General features: G+C 41.5%; 1 protein-coding gene across 3 annotated transcripts in view; it reads left to right on the top strand.

Moving 5' to 3' along the window:
- ACER3 (alkaline ceramidase 3) overlaps positions 1 to 19,081 on the top strand; it is a 65,581-nt gene extending 46,500 nt beyond the window's left edge. For all 3 annotated transcript variants that reach the window (XM_065833444.2, XM_071815593.1, XM_071815565.1), the window contains exons 7-11: positions 2,885 to 2,943; positions 7,489 to 7,590; positions 10,994 to 11,098; positions 12,584 to 12,629; positions 12,845 to 19,081. In XM_065833444.2, coding sequence (XP_065689516.1) covers positions 2,885 to 2,943; positions 7,489 to 7,590; positions 10,994 to 11,098; positions 12,584 to 12,629; positions 12,845 to 12,898 — 366 coding nt within the window. In that variant the 3' untranslated portion in view covers positions 12,899 to 19,081. The remainder of the gene's footprint in view (positions 1 to 2,884; positions 2,944 to 7,488; positions 7,591 to 10,993; positions 11,099 to 12,583; positions 12,630 to 12,844) is intronic.
- The last annotated feature ends 320 nt before the right edge of the window (positions 19,082 to 19,401 follow it).

The raw sequence follows: 19,401 nt of genomic DNA on the forward strand, positions 1-19,401 counted from the left end.
AGCACAAAACGTGCTTGGGTTTTCATCTCTTACTTATGTGATGTGTTACTTAAAAAAAAAAGGAGCTAAATGAGTTGAGAAATTGGAGTCAACTTGAATAAGGTAGTTGTTTTAATTTTGTATTTTATCCTTTGGGTGGAAGGATAATACCTAACAATTTTTTGCCATGATGAAAAGAGTAGATCCATGGGTGGTAAAGGACTAAGAGTATAAACTAAGTATAAAGCATAAACTAAAGTATATACTAAAGTATAAACTATATAAGTAGAAAGTATAAACTAAGTTGTGCAGCTTGGTTTGTAAGCGCGGCTCCGCTCGCCGCGTGTCACGGCAACACCGACGTCGCCTTAGCGTGAAGGGGAGGGCTGGAGCGTGCAGAGCACAGCGCTTCGCTGTCCCCGTCTTTCACAGGCTTTTAAACACAAATGTGTTTTGCCGCTAACAACCCGTTTGCGTGGGGGAGCGGAAAAAGCAAGAAATTGAAGTGTCAACTGTGGGCATGTTTTTCTTCAATCGCTTGCAAGGTTCTTGTTATTATGATTTTCTTTCTCCTTCCTCCATCCATTTAAGACTGTCCTCTTCTGCAAGCCATTAAGCAACTCACTAGGAGATACCAGAGGCGCTACAAAGAAAGCTTTTCTCTTAGTGTTTGCTCTTTCTTGCTTTTAGCAGCTGCTGCTGCAAAGAAAAACAGCATTTTTAGCCTTTTACTAGGGCTTTGGGCCGCCTATAAGCCGTGTTTCTCTAGGCATGGTCTGATGTGTCTCACTTGTTGGACAAAGAACCTCAGAGCAAATTGGATAAAAGCAGGAAGGTGGTCGCACACCTAAAGTGCTGATATAAATTTCTTGTCATGGGTAGGTTTTTTTCATCTCTTCTGCTGCAGAAGAGCATTTTATCAATGGAAATTGTGGGAAGGTCAGCAAGGAAAAGGCATCAAACTGTGATTTGGGTTCCAGGGGAGCTTTTCTATGAGCGCTATTCCTTTCTGTGCTATCCCTCTTGGAAAATAATCACTGGGTTTGATTAGGCAAATGAAACAGGCTGTTTTAAATGAGACTGATGAAGTAAAATGTCATTTAACTTTTAAATTCAGTCTGTATTGGTTATATGGTGAGGTCTTTATCGGCAAAACGTTGGTGATGAATTGTACCACCATACAGCACCTTACATACCTGAGCAGTGTGCTTTCTACCTTTTGCTTGGGACTGATAAGCACTTGATATTCATCACTATGTTGCAGGTTTGGGGTGTTTTCTCCTGATTTATGTGCTGTACCCTAGCAAAGGAACTGGAATTAGCCAGCAGTTTTGTGTAAAGTACAAGCCAGAACCAATTAGCCTTTCAAATAATTTGGCTCCACAGAACAGAACACCCAGTAGTAGTAGCCGAGTTACTGAAGTTATTTGATCTTGCTCTGAATGCAAATAAAGAGCTGCTGTGCTGAGTGACTTTACATAGCCAATATTGGAGCTTATTTCTATCTGTTGTCAAACATAAGGGCTCTGTTGTCTGCCTTGTTCCTTATATATGCACCGCTAATATGGTTTGTGCCACTATCCTCATCCTGAAAGCTAAAAGGAGTTGGAAAATTGGCTCTTACGGACTTTTGAAAGGTTGGTTTCACTTGGTGTTCCCACAGCAATCTGTTTTGTCAGATTATTAGACACATGCGTATTTTTGCAGGATAGTAATAGCTGAATTCCCTGGTTAGAGCAGAGGAGGAGTTAGTCCTTGTCTTGGAGGAAATATAATCTAAAAGAAGGGCTGAGAAGGTCAATAAAACATGGTAAGGACGCTGGTTTGTAAATACACCTATGTGAGGTTTAGCGACTTGTGGAAATAGAAAAAGAGAGGAACCTTTGCTACCTGTTTCACATAAAAGAAAACATTAAATGGGAGTTAACTAAAAGCAAAAATGACAAGGGAAAATCAATGAACAATGAAGTGAAAAATAGCAAGGGGTTTGCGGGCCACTGGAGAAAGGCAAAGACCAAGGGTTGGCTGCTTGGAACCAACTCCTTTTTGGCAGGAGGAGAACAGCGCTCAGAATAAAAAGCATTGGAGAGTCATCTGCTGTCACCGGTGTCTGAAAATCCTCCCTGCCGCAGCGGCTTCTGCATCGCTTTTCAGGCTCCACTGACCACGTTTCCTCTCTTCTTTAGCCCACACGTCTTGGAGATGGTTTTATGTGCACCCTAAGCTTGTGAAGAAAAAGCCAGGAGAAGGATTTAAAGATCATGAGGCAGAAAAAATAACTTATTCTTTCGACTTCTTATAGAAGTCAGGTGATTACATAGAAATTCATCAAGCCTGCAGTAAGCCAGGTTTTGCTCGTGGATTCTTTTCAGAGCACGCAGGCTTCCCACTGTGTAATTAGGCTGAATCCCAACCATCTCTAATAGTTGGGTTTAAAAGCTTCCTGGAAACTTTCTTCCTTACTGGTGCTCAGTGCGTCGTCTATTGAGGTGTTTGCTTTCAGGAAAACATATTAATCAAATATCAGTGAGGGAAGTACAGCTTTCAAACACGGGTTTTAGCTGAAGCTTACGCAATCCTAGGCTAAAATGCACAGATACAGAAGAGAGAGAATTTCTCTACAGTTTTTATTTCAGCGTGCTTGCTGAGTGCCATCTAGTGTTTGCTTTCTAACTCAAAATAGCGAAATAGTGCTTTTACACCACTGATTTTTCCTGTAGTTGCACAAAAAGCATGGTTTATAGTCATGTTTTTATTTGAAACTTGTGGAAGGTAAAGGGGATGCTGTTTTCCTGGGACTCAGAAACAAAAATCAACAGAGGCTTCAACAATATTTTACTCCTGTAGTGTTTCGTAAAGTCTCTTGAATCCAACTGCTGAATTTTATCTCTGTTTTCATTTCCAGATCATGTATGGAACACTAGTTTCCATTATAGTGCTACGATCTGTTTATATAGTATTATGGTAAGTAACCACTTACTTCAGCATCGTAAGATTTATGTTTCACATTTGCATCTTTTTTTGGTGGGCTTAACATGAGAAATCGGCAATGGCAAAATGTCTTTTATTAGGTACATATTCTAACTCACATGCTCTGCTTGGTTGGAAGGGAACGGCTCATCTTCTTGTCTTTTTTTAAGTCACTGGGATAACTGGAAACTGGAAAAATGGGCTGATTCCAGTGGGATGAAGTTCAACAAGGCCAAGTGTCGGTTCCTGCACTTTGGCCACAACAACCCCTGCAGCGCTCCAGGCTGGCACAGAGTGGCTGGAGAGCAGTCAGGCAGAAAGGGACCTGGGGGGACTGATGGACAGGAAGCTCAGCCTGAGCCAACAGTGTGCCCAGGTGGCCAAGAAGGCCAATGGTGTCCTGTCCTGTATCCAAACCAGCGTGGTCAGCAGGACAAGGGCAGTGATCCTTCCCCTGTGCTCTGCATTGGGGAGGCCACACCTGGAGTGTTGCGTTCAGTTCTGGGCCCCTCAGGTCAGGAAAGAGATTGAAGTGCTGGAGCGGGTCCAGAGAAGAGCAACAAGACTGGGGAAGGGACTTGAACACAAGCCCTATGGGGAGAGGCTAAGGGAGCTGGGCTTGTTTAGTCTGGAGAAGAGGAGGCTTAGAGGTGAGCTCAGCACTCTCTAGAACGACCTGAAGGGCAGTTCTAGCCAGGTGGGGATTGGGCTCTTCTCCCAGGCAGTCAGCAATAGGACAAGGGGGCATGGGCTTCAACTCTGCCAGGGGAAATTGAGGCTGGAGATTAGAAAGCAATTCTGTGCAGAGAGAGTGGTCAGCATTGGAATGGCTGCCCAGGGAGGTGCTGGACTCACCGGCCCTGGAGGTTTTTAAACTGAGACTGGACATGACACTTAGTGCCATGATCTGGTCAATGGACTGGAGTTGGACCAAGGCTTGGACTGGATGATCTCTGAGGTCTTTTCCAACCCAGTCGATTCCGTAATTCTGTAACATTAAACAAAAGTGGGATCTTTCCGCTTATGATCAGTGTTCACTGCTGATGACTTCAGCTTTTAGCCTGGAGTTTCAAGTGGAGCAAAGTTTCTGTCTTCATATTGTTGGGTAACATGGGAAATCTATTACCAGTGTAAAAGATATCTAGTGATGAAACTTGGAGAGAGGTGAGAGTAAGACTGTAGAGTTGAACCATCAGTTAATAGTTTCCTTTTCCCTACTCAAGTATCTAAAATTCAAATGTAAAAGATAACACAGAAGGTTAAATGTGGCAGTTTTGACTGGGTAAAGTTAGGTATATGTTATGGAAATTTGAACTGTTTGTGACAAACAAAAGGGTATTTAAAATGTTAGGAAACGTTGGGACGCATGAGAATCAGCAGAGCACAGAGCTGGTGGGTCAAAGTGAAGAAAGATTGAGTCAGTATTGTAATAAACAGATACCTTCAGCTCTCTTTTGGTTGCCTCCTCCCGTCTCTCTGTGAATAGCTGGTGTTCTCAGGTATTTGGGGATTGACCCTGAAAATTTCTGATTTTTCTCTACTGTCTTCTTTGTAAATGCTCTTTTTGCTAAACTTTGTTTCGAGTTACACGCATATCTGTCCAGGAATACAAGGAAGAATTTAACAAAAGGTGTGAATTTAAAGTAGATTCATGGAATCACCTTCTATTTGCAATTTGAGGTAATTTGGTTTGATTTTTCCCAAGAAGTCCCCACAGACCAAGTGTAAATGTTGACAAGCAAGAACTACTTAAAACTGATAGCGTGTTGCTTGCTGCTTTAGAAACAATCATCAGTTTCAAGGTATTTTTCAAACCCGTGAGCATGGAAATTTTAATCCTAACCTAGAGATCTTAAGTGATATTGCCTTAATTTACTTCCAAGGGAAATAAAGTTGAATCAAGTGCAGGTCATTTAAATTTTGTTCTTATGCAAGGATTTAGCACAGATCTAGTCACTTAGATTAAATGTATTTATTTCTGTGTGGACAAACCCGTGGTCCTACAGTCATTCCAGTTGTGCACATTGCACACACTTGTGCATTCTGTTGTCTTCTGTCAATAACTATGGATAACCCCACCATCCTCCCTCCCAGGGTATCATTCATTACTTTCTTCTAGCAAAGCCTCTGAAGTTTCACCTACATTTTCTTTTTGATTTTAAGGGTTTGGAGTGTGTTTTCTTATTTAGCTGGATCACTTTATTGCAACATGGCCCTACAAAGACTTGCTTCCCCCTTTGATTGTGCTATGCAAACTGGTTAGAAAGTTGGGATGGGGGGAGAACTACATCTAAACTACTTCTAAATTTTAACTAAACTACTACTAATTTTAAATTAGATCTGCTAGAGAAGCTGCGCCAGCTAGAAGATGCCCTTTCTTTTCTTTGGTTTATTTCCTCTGTGTCACTAAAACATATTCTTGTCTTTCCATTGATAGTGTTAGCACTTGTCCAGGCCTCTTCCAGCTTATGTATAGGCATTGATTTCTGTTTATTTTGTTTCTTTAATCATAGAATCATAGTATCATTTTGGTTGGAAGAGACCTCTAAGGTCATTGAGTCCAGCCATTAAACCAACCCGGGCACTGCCCCATGTCCTGAGAACCTCATGTCCGTCTGTCCAACCCTCCAGGGATGGTGACTCCAGCACTGCCCTGGGCAGCCTGTTCCAGTGCCTGACAGCCCTTTGGGGAAGAAATTGTTCCCCAGATCCACCCTCAACCTCCCCTGGTGCAACTTGAGGCCGTTTCCTCTTGTTCTGTTGCTTGTTACTTGGGAGAAGAGACCAATACTCTTCATGCTCCAAGCTCCTTTCAGGCAGTTCAGAGATCAGAAGGTCTCCCCTCAGCTCCTGTTCTCCAGCTGAACCCCCAGGTCCCTCAGCCGCTCCCATCACACTTGTGCTCCAGCCCCTTCCCCAGCTCCCTTCCCTTCTCTCAACTCACTCCAGTACCTCAAGGTCTTTCTTGGTGTGAGGGGCCCAAAACTGCCCCCAGGATTTGAGGTTTGGCCTCCCCATGTCCCAGCACAGGGACGGTCACTGCCCTGGGCCTGCTGGCCACACTTCATTTCACTCATATTTCTTAGTGTGGGCTGGAAGTTGCTCTGAGCTTAGAGTAAAAATCTCAAAGAACAGCATGTTATTCTTTCCAGGCTGCTGCCTCCTCCTGTCCTCATCATTTACTGTTGTTCCCACCTGTTTCCCCCCACATTTTTCATCTGTTTCTTGGGTCTGCTTCCTCCCCAACATTACAACTTGGCAAACGTTGTTCTCTGTTCGCAAAGCACGTTCCGAGTTCAGAAGAGATGCCAACCTCTCTCTCATTCCTTCACAAAACAACACTATTTATTCCCTGAACAATTCTGGTTATAATTACCTAATTACCAGCGTGTATAACATACCAGTCAGTGCTCTTTCATGTCCTGGGCTTGCTTATATCTCTAGAGCACTGAGTTGGGAATATTACAGTGTAGCCCCTGCCATGTACTGCATGATGCTCCATGCATTTATTAGACTAAACAAATAACAGTTCTGCTAGTTTATGTTGGCAGTACATGTTGTGGACATGTGCAGCTTTTATTTTATTAGATTACCCTGTGGAAGAAGCTCTACCTGTCGTGTTTTGCACATTTTGGTTGCCAACACTCACAGCTCTGAAACACGCACCGTGTATATAACCCAATGGAGAAAAAGCAGCTCAGGAATGTGTTTTAATCCAGAATCTAAACTGCGCATTCATAATGCTTAAAAATAACTTGAATTATTTCAGGGGGGCTTTTTAGGGTTGGAATTGGGTTCGCTTTTGGATTTGTCTTATTAGTGGGAAAGGAGGAGATGTTACCAACTTCCACGTAGGTAGCTTACAATGCTCCCACCTGATTGCAGATATTGAGGGTAAATTTATTAACGACGCCTTTTATTGCATCTCATTTCTTCAATGTGTTGCCTATATTCTAAAGAGGAAAATGAAAGTGACATTTTTCCATCCCGCTCAACGATATAACACCACAAGAAATGATTGTTTCCTGAAACCATTCATTTGGTTAGTTGTTCGTCACGGCGGTCTGCGTTCACAAAACACTACGAGTCGTTTTGAAAGTCCTTATGTAAGCAATTCCCCTAGTATAGGGTTATCATGTGTAATATTGGAAGAGAGCTGCTTATTTTGGCAGAATCCTAATTTGTAACGTGGCTATTTTTTAACTGAAAAATTATACACAGGACAGAGGAGTTAGAACCTTTTTAGCCAACTTCAGTTTTCCCTCTTTTTGCCTTAGGAGAGAGCAGTATTTAGGGGAACAATTAGAAATATAGAGTGAAACATTAACAAGACCAGTCTCGGTGTGAATTCAGGAGAGAGGGAAGGAGGTAAAATACAATACTGACATAGATGAGATTTGAAGTTGATGTTTTTCCTTTTTGGAACAAAATAATAAAGCAGTTTATTTGTATGTTATAGTAATTATGTATGATACAGAGAAGCTGCCTTTGAAGAATCTTGGACTAAACTTTGCATTGTTTCTCCCCTTGTCTTTCTAGGGTATACCCATGGCTTAGAGGTCTAGGCTATACGTCATTAACTGTATTTTTAATGGGATTTTTTCTCTGGAATGTGGACAACATTTTCTGTGATAAATTAAGGTGAGTTATTTCACTTAGTCCAGATAGCTCTTAATAGCTTTTTGGCATAAAGCTTTGTTTTTTCCGTGGTGTATATTCAAGCCTATCTCATGGTATGTGTGGTACGCTGCCTACAAAACATTTACAAGGGTTTTATCTCGTTTGCTCATGACTAAGTTCAGCACTCTGCAGTCTTTTAATGTTTTTTTAAATCCATGAATAGTTTTATTTTTTTAAATAATTGATATTTCTCTTTATCTTCCATTTAAAATGAGAGAAAGTAATGTCACTGAAGTAATCTGGAGCATCTGTGGCTTAGCAAAGCACGCTATTTACAGTTGACTTCATCTGAATGAGTTTTTTTATCCTGCTTTTTTCATTTCTGCTCTTGCTGTTTCCCAGGAAAATATCAAAAATATCAAAGGCAGTAGCTCTGCAGGCTAAAGAAATATCTCTTGTAATATATCTGTCTCCAATAAAAACCAGCTGTTTGAGTGTCTCAGGAAGAACAATAACCCTGTGAGCCAACACACGGTGGTGGTTGTTATTAACCTGGAGTCTTCTGGCTTAGCACTTGTAGGGGAGGCCAGAAAGGACTTCGTCTCTGTTAGTGTCAAATGGGGTGAGAAAAGAAAAGGCCTCCAGATGAAGCTTGTAGGAACCCATCATCTCATTGTATGGGTAGATATCCTGTCCATGCAAGAAAGAACAGCAGTCCAAGAGGTTGTTGTCATAGAATCACAGAATAGTTTGAGTTGGAAGGCACCTTCAAAGCTCCCCCAGTGCCACCCCTGCCGTGAGCAGGGACATCTTCACCAGCTCAGGTTGCTCAGAGCCCCGTCCAGCCTGGCCTGGGATGTCTCCACGGTGGTTCATCTACCACCTCTCTTGCCAACCTTGGGACAGTGTTTCACCATCTTAATTGTAAAAAAATTCTTCTTCATGTCTGGCCTGAATCTCTTCTCCTTTAGTTTAAAACCATCACCCCTTTCCCTGCTCAAAAGTCTGTCCCCATATTTCTTCTCAGCCCCTTCTAAGTCCGGAAAGGCCACACTAAGGTCTCCTCAGAGCTTCTCTTCTCCAGCTTAACACCCCAACTCTCTCAGCCTGTCCTCCCAGCAGAGCTGTTCCAGCCTCGCATCATTCCTGGGGCTCCTCTGGCCCCTCTCCAGCAGGTCCACGTTCTCTTAACGCGTGTTCCTCTGGAACTGGACAGCTGCACCTTTCTTTCGCTTAATTGTGCTACTTGTGTTCCACCACAAACTGGAGGAGATGGAAAGGTTGATGCCAGCATCCATAAAATCTGTTCTTGACTGTCTAATCCACTGTTAGGCTGCTGTGGAGCACAGAATTGTCCTAGCAGGCTGCTTTGTGAGGGCCGGATCATAGCATGCTGTCACAAATCTAGTGTTTTCCATCTCTCCCTTTTGGCTCTGTCATCCCTGCACTACGTTAGGCCAATTAAAACTTAGGGTTTTCTTGAAGCTTTTTTAAAAGTACAGGTGAAAGCAATAGAATACCTAGTGCCATGGAAACAGATGGCATAGCAAAGTTATTTGCCAACACAAGTGAGTGGGTGTGCAGTGACTTTGCAAATATTGGCACCGGGATTGATTTTGCAGCTGCATCGCATCACTGGTGAGATCATAACCCCCAACTCACTGAGCCTGCGGGTCCGTGGGGCTTTTGAACTTGTTCCTGAACTCAAAAATTACACCAGCTGCTGAAGCACTTTTTTCCATCCTCATTTTGCAGAGGGAAAAATAAGTTAGCGTGTTTCCTGTAATATTTGTTTGGTTATGGCGCTGGAGAAAAATAAATACACTTGTTTACTAGCTTCAATCAGATGTCTGCAGAGACTTGAATTTTTCCAGGCAGTATTGTAAATCGAATGTTTGGAGAAAATATATTCCAGTTCCTTGTAATTTTTTATTCTCTAAAGATGAAACTTGTGAATCATCCACTTACCTACTTTTTTTGGCGTTACTGTTCAAAACTGTAGTTTGACACTTTGGAACTGTAGTCCATGGAACTGTATTCCATGCACTTTGGAATTTGAGCTTTGAGATTTCCTGTCATCCAAAAGCTCAGAGGCTATGCCGGGGTGACAGTCTGTGTGTTCCACCCTGTCGCTCCTGGGCTGACTAAATTGAAGCTCTTTGTTCGTATTGGTGACTGAGCAGCTCTGGAAACGAAGCGGTAGCTCAGGGATTAGTGTTTAGTCTGGGACACTGAACGCTACAACATCAAGCAGTAAATAAGTATTACAGAAGCTGCAGATTTTCTTCCTTAACACCTGCGATCATTTTTCCCTATTTTGTTTTGACTGAATGTGAAATGAAAGAGAAGACAGGGAGATGCAATATTTGTTCCACCATCAACCGAAGTAGGTGTTACCTGCCCACTGAGCAGGAGAGATTGGGGAAATGTAGTTCCTTCCATTTCAGTCCCTATCTCCAGCCCTTACCCTCGCACCCCATAACTCTGTGAAGTACAAAGCACATTGGCGGAGTATTTCAGACCCTCCACTTTCATCAGTTCCTCACTGGAGCTGGAGAATAGGTCGTGCGATTGCCAAATGTCAAGTGGATGGATCCCGTTTCCTCTTGTAGACCTTAAACTCAGCACTTCATCCTATGGACAGTAGTTCACGGGGCTTTGGGGAGCAAAATAGAATCATAGAATTGTTTTGGTTGGGAAAGACCCTTAAGATCATCAAGTCCAAACATTAACCCAACACTGCCAGGTCCACCTCTAAACCATGTCCTTAAGGACCTCATCTACGCATCTTTTAAACCCCTCCAGGGATGGTGACTCCAGCACTGCCCTGGGCAGCCTGGTCCAATGCCCCACAGCCCTTTGGGGAAGAAATTGTTCCAAGATCCCACCTCAGCCTCCCCTGGCGCAACTTGAGGCCGTTTCCTCTGCTCCTGGCGCTTGTTCCTGGGGAGCAGAGCCCGACCCCCTCCCTGGCTCCAAGCTCCTTTCAGGCAGTTCAGAGATCAGAAGGTCTCCCCTCAGCTCCTGTTCTCCAGCTGAACCCCCCAGGTGCCTCAGCCACTCCCATCACACTTGTGCTCCAACCCCTTCCCCAGCTCTGTTGCCGTTCTTTGGACTGTGGGATGTCATAAATATATTTCCTGAACTCTGAGTCCAGAAGCAACTTATCATTCATTGTATGAAGAAGTGTGTGCTTGCTTTATATATATAAGAAAGCCAGTTTGCTATTATAATAACTTTCTTATAGTGTGTAAGGTCTAAGTGCTGTTCCCTGCTGAAATCCTGACGACGTGCAGTCTCACTCGTGAAGCACATGGCTGAGATACGGAAACAACAATGCGTGATCTGACAATCAAGCAATGGGATTTGAGATTGCTTAGCTTGAAAAAAACCTCAAAAATTACATGAAATCTCTTTCTTGCAGAGCACTACGAGAGAAGATGCCTCCAGTTGTGGGAGCTGTGACACAATTTCATGCCTGGTGGCATATTCTCACAGGCCTGGGCTCTTACCTTCACATCTTGCTAAGGTAGGAGATGTTTCCTAAACTGGATGTTCAGTCTTTAGTGTTTTCCCAGGTTTATTCACATTGACTTCAAAATGTTGTATTGGCCAGAAGGGTAGGAAAATGACTTCTTATTAAACTGGTGAGAGTTTTTCCTTCCTCTTTGCAACCGGTCTAAAAACTCTCTAAAAGTAATTTATATTCTTCAAAACGTAATAATTAATCTTTAAATAGTCATGTTTTTTCAGGAAAATATTTGTTTCAAAATATAAGCTATGAATACCTTTGTGTTCTTGAGCAGCAATCCTGAAGTACTTAAAGATGTTTAATTTTAGAAGCGTAACTAACCTTTTTTTGCAGGGCATTAGTTTAAGGAGGAGACTTAAACCAGAGCCTAAATTAGAAAGTGGATTTTTCTCTCTTGTTTTTGCTCTATACCACCATCTAGTGGAACCAGGAACAAAAACAGAATTTATGCTGAAATCTGAAGAATTTCTGTAGCTTTGTTCATTCTGTAATGAAATAATATTTTACCACTTAACCGTAACTAAGTAAATGTCTGTTTAACAGATACATTCTGTGTAGTTGAAGAAACTTGATTGCTTGTGTTTTTCTATGTCTAACGTAGTATTCTCCTTTTATTTTGATCAGATGTTAAACTAGCTAGATGCAAGAAAAAGATGTGTATTTCCAGTAGCTGATCTGATAGCCTTTTTACATGTATATATATCTATATTTACCTGTGTATATATAAAATATGTCATAGTATGTGGAAAACAGCCGCTCTGTTTTGGCTGGCAGGTTGTCTGCAGCCCTAAAAAGCTTGAGATAATATTGTAAAGCAAATTCCTTACAGAAAGCAAGCAGTTTGGACAGCATAGGCGAGGCTTTTCCAGCGTGCTGCACAGAGGAAATAATTGAAATTTGCATCCTCTAGCCCTTAGGGAATGTACAGATGCCCAATCTGTTTGTCCGACCCCAGTGAGCTACGTACTTTCCTTGGCATTTTCTCAGCCACGCAGTGGGCATCACCTATGGCACCTTGGGCAGATACCTGCTTAAAACAGTGAGGTCATGCACAGGAAAAGATCTACTGAGGGTGTATAAGGCCAAAAATGAGATAGAGGATCAAGCTATGCTCTTCCACCCCACCCCGTTCCTTAACATCTGTTATATTTTGTGGTACGCTGATTTAATTTCATCCTTCCAAAATGTCAAGCTTTAATCTCTATTTAGTCTTTTCTTTACTGGAGAGAAAATGTACTTCTCTGAGTTTCTCTTTCCCCCCACACAGGTGATAGGGTAGATGAGTTTGCTAATCATAATCTAGCACAGAAGGATTTACTGTAGTCTCCTATTTTGTGTAAATCTAGGCAGCATTGGTAGCTCTGCAATCACAGAAGCCATTATTTCCTGGTTAGAAAATAAAACTGGGGTTAGTAAAACATTATTATTTTATATGTTGCCTTACACATGAAATTTTAAGCACGCTTTTCTCCTCTTCTTCAGTTTATACACAAGGACGCTTTTCCTGAAACACAGGCCAAAAGTGAAGGTAAGCAAGCAATATCTGATGTCCTTTAATGCATTGCGGCATTCTGATACCTTGATCATTGAACTTGACGTTGGGGCTCACTGATTACACCCAATATCTATTAATATCCCAAGAAATGCAGTTGCAATTATTGTTAGCAGCGTTTGGTTTCTGTTCCAAAAGACACGATATTCCAAGAAATCTTTCCCCTCTTGCCATTTTTATCTCTTTAACAGTTTGTTTTTGGAATATGGCCCGTTCTCATTGTGGAGCCGCCCAAGAAGCTTTGACCAAGACCTGGGCACTCACGTGCGATCACCCAGCCCGGCTGAATAAAGTGATTCAACAACTTATTATGGCTGAAGTGTCAAAATTATGGATCAATTCAAGTACCATTGCTATCAAAGGACTTCTCTGTCTTCCTGGGCCATCTGGCCAGAGCAGAGCGAAGAGTTGGCACACTAGGGAAATAATGTTTAGTACAGCTTTATTCTAAGTTGTTAAAAGATTAAGACACAATATTTTTATGTATATATTGTATAGCTGACGATACTGAGCTAATATTTCGTGCTGGTCACAGAAAACTAACCATTTTTGAAGTGGATTGCATATGTTTTTCATTCGGTTGTTGTTCTCTCCTGTGGTTTAAACTAATATTAGTACCTGAATGACAAAAACGGGCCATTGATGGCCAAGCTAAGCATTTGTGTGGCCTATAGTGAACTGAATGCTTAACCTGAACTACTTTAATCTTGCACTTTTATACAATTAATGAAGTACGTAATGATTGATTTGGGGCTTTATTCTATCTTGCTTTTCCACGACCTCCTTTGCAATTTATATTTTAAGTGAAATGGTTGGGATCCCTGTGCCATTTGGTTCCTTTTGTATCGCGCTTCCATTTCCTCTGTAGTCCAAAAGACACTTAAGGTGGTGAAGCATTATAGGGATTCTAGTTCGTTTGTGGAAACCGAATTCCTAATTTGACCATCGAGAGGCTGCAGAGTGACTGTATAAAAACAAGAAACACAGGTTTTTACTTTTTATAATTATTATTTACATACCTCCTACTTTCTGCTCCCCGTGTCCCATTCATGCTACAGATTGACAAACACCTTAGATGTGTGCTAGTTCAGCTTTGAGTTCATCTCTTTCCCTTAATTTACAAGTCTTAATTATTGGTCTGACTTTCAGAAACATCTTCTTATTCAGAAATATTGAGGAAAGAGTGAGGAACAAGATTGATGTTGAGGATACCCCAAAATATAATTGGCAGCGCTTCGCTTGCTCTTAATCTGTCTACCATGTGGTTACTCTGGAAAGTTGACCACCTGTTTAAAATCACGTTTTGGGGAATAATGGGGGGCACAAACCCTCTGGTTTCTGCAATTGTTATCGACCCAGCTGCTGGAAGTTAATAGGTAAGAATAAAGAAAACATTGAGTTAACACAGTTTTTCAAAATATACCTCATATTGGAGGCTGTGGTTGTGACCCTTCAGATGTTGGGGCAGCTAATGAAGTCTGTCTTAGACTTCCCAGCTGCCATGCTATGCAATTTTTATCTGTTTCTGATGCTCTGAGAGATTTATCCTTCTTGCCATGAAGGAAAAAGGGGAAATAAATGCTCAGACTGATTAGAAATCCCATTCTGTATTGATTTAAAACGTGCCCACGGCAGCAAGTCACAGTAGCGTGGCTATAAAGCTGCCTCACAGATCACAAAATCGTGGCTTAGTGTTAAGTTTCCTTGCTCCAGCTGTTGGACTGAAACCAACACTGAACTAAAATGGTCTCCTCTTTTTGATGTCTTTCTTTTTTCCTGTTTCTGCACCTCCCGTATCCATCAGTAGCGCTCCTGCTGATGGGAATCTCCAAATAAAATTGTGCCTTTTGTTAATGTGACTGATCCTGGGCTCCTGGGATCAAATAGACCCAAACTCAGAGCTAGTAAAAGATACTTCACTTTGGGTGACTTCACTGAGATTTAAGCACGTTCCAATAGCAGCACATTTCAATCTATAAAGATTCTCCAGTGAAAATTTAAATGAGATTTATTGTCAGTCATTTCCAGTTCCATAGACAAGGTCAGTGCATCTGTGTTGTGAAATTTGAGTGATCTTCAGATTGAAAGACATGGCAATAAGTAGCATAGAGGTAGGAAAATGCTGTCTTGGATCGAGTATCTTTGATTTTCCAGACGGTATATTTTTTTTTATAAAGAGATTTGAGAATCGTTTTAAAAATCTATCTTAAAAAGAAGTGCCTGCCTATTCACCTCCAGACTCTCCCAAGCGCGCTTTTCTTATTAGTAGTATGTTTACATGCATTATTTAAGTTAGGGCAGGGGTCCCACAATAGGAGCAGTGCAGCAACAAGACCTGTCAACAGTCACTTCTGACATCTGCTAGGTATGGTGTTATTTTTAAGAAAATCAACCTTTATTTTAGTGGCCTTAGTTTTGTTACTGGAGGATCTGGGGGCTCTGTTTGGTTTGTCTGTAATTGCAGGAACCAGAGTGTGCTGCAAACCCACTTTGTCATCAATAAGGCATCTCTACAGTGGTACATTTTAAAGAAATGTGTTGATTCTCCTACACATTTGCGACTGGGAAGTGTATGTTTATTTTCAGATCTTGTTGAATTAAATTATTAGGATTTAAAAAAATTGGAAAAGCTCATTTTTATGCTACTATAGATTTTCCTTCACATAACATATGTGACTGGTATCTTTATCTTTAAAATTACACAAATTGGCGTCTTCCTTCATTTCAAATAACCAAGAACACACACACTTGTAGCACCCTTCCTGCCGCCTTTCTTTCAGGTCATGTTAGACCCTGAAGAATGTCATTTAGAAACGTAATTTCTAAGCGCAAATAGTCTAAAATGATGAGTGCTTTGGTTCCACTGCCTTACTGATCTTGTGAGTGATACTGAAAACAGCAAGCCAGGTTTAACTGCACGCCGCTGAAATTCAGACTGCCCTTTCTAGTGCCTCGAAAGACGTACGTCCTTACTCCCGTAACGTGTTAAATGTATGTTAAAGTGCTTTTTATTTAGATCACTTGTATTTTTTTTTTTCTACAAACCTTAGAGCAGCATATCCTGAACCTTTCTTGCACTACATCTTGTAAAGTGGGTCATTTTGATCCTGTTTTTTGAGTAGGATTCAGACAGCAGCTACTTGAAAGGGAATTACGGAAACAGCGGATGTCTTTTAATGGCTCCTATAGGATGCATCGGACAGATTTAACAGCAATGAACTCGTTTATCCTTTAACATCTATAAGAACCAGAAAATCTACCACCTTATGACCACCAACTTGGCACGAATCAGCAGCAAGTAGTTCTGCAGACCGTGAGCTGAAATTGGAAATAAGAGGGAAAACATTCAAAGTTATTCTCCCAGTACAGATCAACCTTATGCTGGGAATGGAGATTTTCTGGATACAGCTCAAGACGTGCATCACCCAGAACTGAAGATAAGACGTGATAAACAGAATTCTGCCATCAAGGAGGAATCCCGTCCCTGTTTTGAAGGCAGTATTGTTGGTTAGCAGTATTACTGATCTCTGGACTTCATTTTAATGCTTTTCTTTCTTTCAGCACAGGGAAGAACATGCTCCCCGCCAGTATTTAGACTATGCCATAGTCAGAAATGGAATATGCAGTTTATCACTTGCCGATCTACCTCTGTCACATATCGTACGAAACCTTTGTCCTTAATTAACGTTCGCCTGAAGGTGCAGGCGTTAGAGCAGCCTGACATGTAATGTCCAGCTCCTGAGGTTGGCACCAGTGTTGTATCGATCCCTGGGTGACCATTCGCTCTCCATTAACATCCCATGTCACTTCCAGTTTGTGCCCAGTCTGCTGTTCACCTGCGTGCAGAGGTCTGGCTGCTTTAGAAAGAGACACAAGTAGGACTTCAATTCAGACAGGTCAAGTGCAGCCTTTTTGCCAGTTCCATTTGAAGCTAAGATGCAAACAGTACCATTTGTTTTACATGTTTTTGCGACAGATGTGACGGAAAACACTGCTTTGTAATTAGTTTTAATTCTCTTTAATGTTACGCTGTGTTCATCCCCAGGCCTGTCTTGTTTTGCTGAAGGGAAATTGTATTCTTTGAAATGCAGTTGATTCTTTTGGTCGTAGTGCATTCGCTTCTAAAACCTGGTTTCGAACAGCTGAATTAGTTTTTCAGCCAACTCTTCCATGTGAAACTCTCAGCAACAAGAAATCCTCCCTGTATCACAAGCGTTTCTCACAGTTTCTACAACCTTGTTTATTCTGCAGTCAAGAATTTTGGTAATACTGGTTTTTCTAAACCCATTTCCCTCTGTGGATATAGTTTTGGCATTTGAGAGCAGGTGGTGAAACAGTTCAATATAACGCTTCTCAGTTGAAGATGAGCTGTAACGAAGCAGCGCTGCTGTTTTCTTCATTAGACCTTGAGGAACACGCCTTCGTTTTGGTGGAATGTGTGCTCCATAATTTTAGTCAGTGTATTCAGGTAAAACATTTGGTGTAAAGAAAGCCCCATCTGCACTTTATAAGTAGACGGTGGAAGGCTTTAACTGCAATATACTGTTTAACTGTGAGACTTCAGTATGGAGAGGGAGAAGCGAAAAGCCAGAAGGAGATTTAGAAATCTTACATGGAAAGAGAATAACAAAAGATTAAGCACAGAATCCCATAATACTACGTCAACCACTCTCCCAATAACTGCACTTTAGATACTTCCGTTACAGGCGTGAATGTTTTGCTGTTCATACATTTAACTTTCCATGCTGACTCCGCGCTCTTCGCCATAGAAGCGATGTCGACTCTGCTGCATTCGCTTCATTGTGGATGATTCAGCTGTTGCTTTATGAGGATGGAACATGACACGGATTGTTTCGTACATGAATGAGTTCTTTCCTTATCCATCTGGAACGTCCAGCTGTGTTGAGAGTCCGTTACATAACCGCAGAGAATATACCATGTAACTATTGAGATTGGATTTGGGTTTCTCTATTCAGTTTCTCACTCACGACTGCCTACACCTGCCAAGTGCCTGATCTCTCTGTCATGAGTCTTTTCTCACAGCTGAGGCCGTGTTTTCTCCTGGGGTCCATACGGTCCTTGGTAGGTAGAGGATTAGTTTGTGGTTTTTTTTGTTAAAAATGCTACGTGGAACTCATTTCAGTCATTCTCCAGAAACATCCAGTAATGCGTCTGCCTCTGCTTGGCTCAGATTTGTGCCTGCAAATCCCACACCCCTGACTCTATCGCATCTTTTCAGATGTTTAAAGCTGGTTGAGGGATGTTTATTTTGGGGTGTGTAGTTCGAGGACAGGCAGTGTGAGGGCGCAGTGGTCAAGCCAGCACTTTATGCAGAGTCCGGTTACTGGAGCTCCCAGCCTGATGCTTCAAACAGGACTGGGGATATTTGGATCCATACGTACAATTTTGGGGGCAGGGTTGATACCTGAACTTCTTGCTTTACTTCAAAACTCTCCTTTTTCACTTGTTGAAAGTCTATAGATTTGAGTAAGCACGTAATAGTGTATTTAAGAAGAACCAAGACCCTAAAAAAGTGCCTGCCAAATTTTTTTGCACATATTCCACACAAATTGAATCTTCCTGATGTTTAGAGCAGATTGTTGAGCTTTTAAATATGTGGGGATTTTTGATATTTTGATCTTTCGATTATTTGTCCTTCATCGCCAAAACACAAGAATAGCTGTAAGCACAATCTCAGATTCTTCTTTCCCCAAAACCATGGGACAGATATATGTTCCTCCAAAACCGATGTTGAATAAACATGGGTTTTCATACACGCTCAAATGAAATAATACACTAAAATGTTTTCTAAATTAAAGCCTTGGTCCGTCACTGCAGAAAAGTTTTGGTTGTGTATACTATTGCTCTCTAGATTTTGGAGGAGAGGGTTTCAAGCAGCATGAACAGCAGTTATTCCTTAGACTGAACAGGAACTGATTTTTCTCTTGATCTTCCAAACTGATGTTGACTATTTGATGTTGACTATTGAACACAGCTTAACGCACTGATGATGTTCACTGTCTTATCAAATAACATTTGTCCACCTATAAGGGACATGAAATACCCCGTGTGTTATGTGACCAAACCTTCTAACGTTGCCACTATTAGTTCTAACGTGTGGGTTTTTTCTGAAATTCAGTCTATCGTTGCAGATTGATAATGACACTGTGACAGATGAAGAGCAGTTGACTTGTAAAACACAGCTGCATTGGGCGATGTTTATTGACAATTTTGATACAGCGAATTGATTCTTCATACCGAACCAGCTGGTAACTAACATTAAGCCTATATATATCAGCATATCTTGTTTTGCGAACCACCGTAGCTTTGAAATATTTAATGTATTTCATTTGTTATTCATGCTGCAGTCAAGCACTAATTTGTGTCTTTATAGTTCAAATTATTAAAGAATTTTGTTTTAAATACAACTTTTCCCAGGTGTTTCTTGGTTTTGGGGCTGACTGGTTTGTCTTGATGCTCTTCAGTAGCTGTGTGATGGTTTGTGTTGGCTGGTGGGTGCATAAGCAGGACAGGATTTGTGTCCTCTTGGCTTTTGTGTCATCTTGGCTTCTTGCCTGCAGCCATCCACCAAACACAGAAACGTTTTAAAATGAACTGATTAAAAGTTCTGTAATGAAGTAACTAAGTTATTTAAAATGCAGTCCTTAGGGACATAGTTTAGTGGTGGACTTGGCAGGGTTAGCGGTTGGACTTGATGAACTTAAAGATCTTTTCCAACCAAAACGAT

This window comes from Patagioenas fasciata, chromosome 1 (genome assembly GCF_037038585.1).
Source record: "Patagioenas fasciata isolate bPatFas1 chromosome 1, bPatFas1.hap1, whole genome shotgun sequence".
Lineage (NCBI taxonomy): Eukaryota > Metazoa > Chordata > Aves > Columbiformes > Columbidae > Patagioenas > Patagioenas fasciata.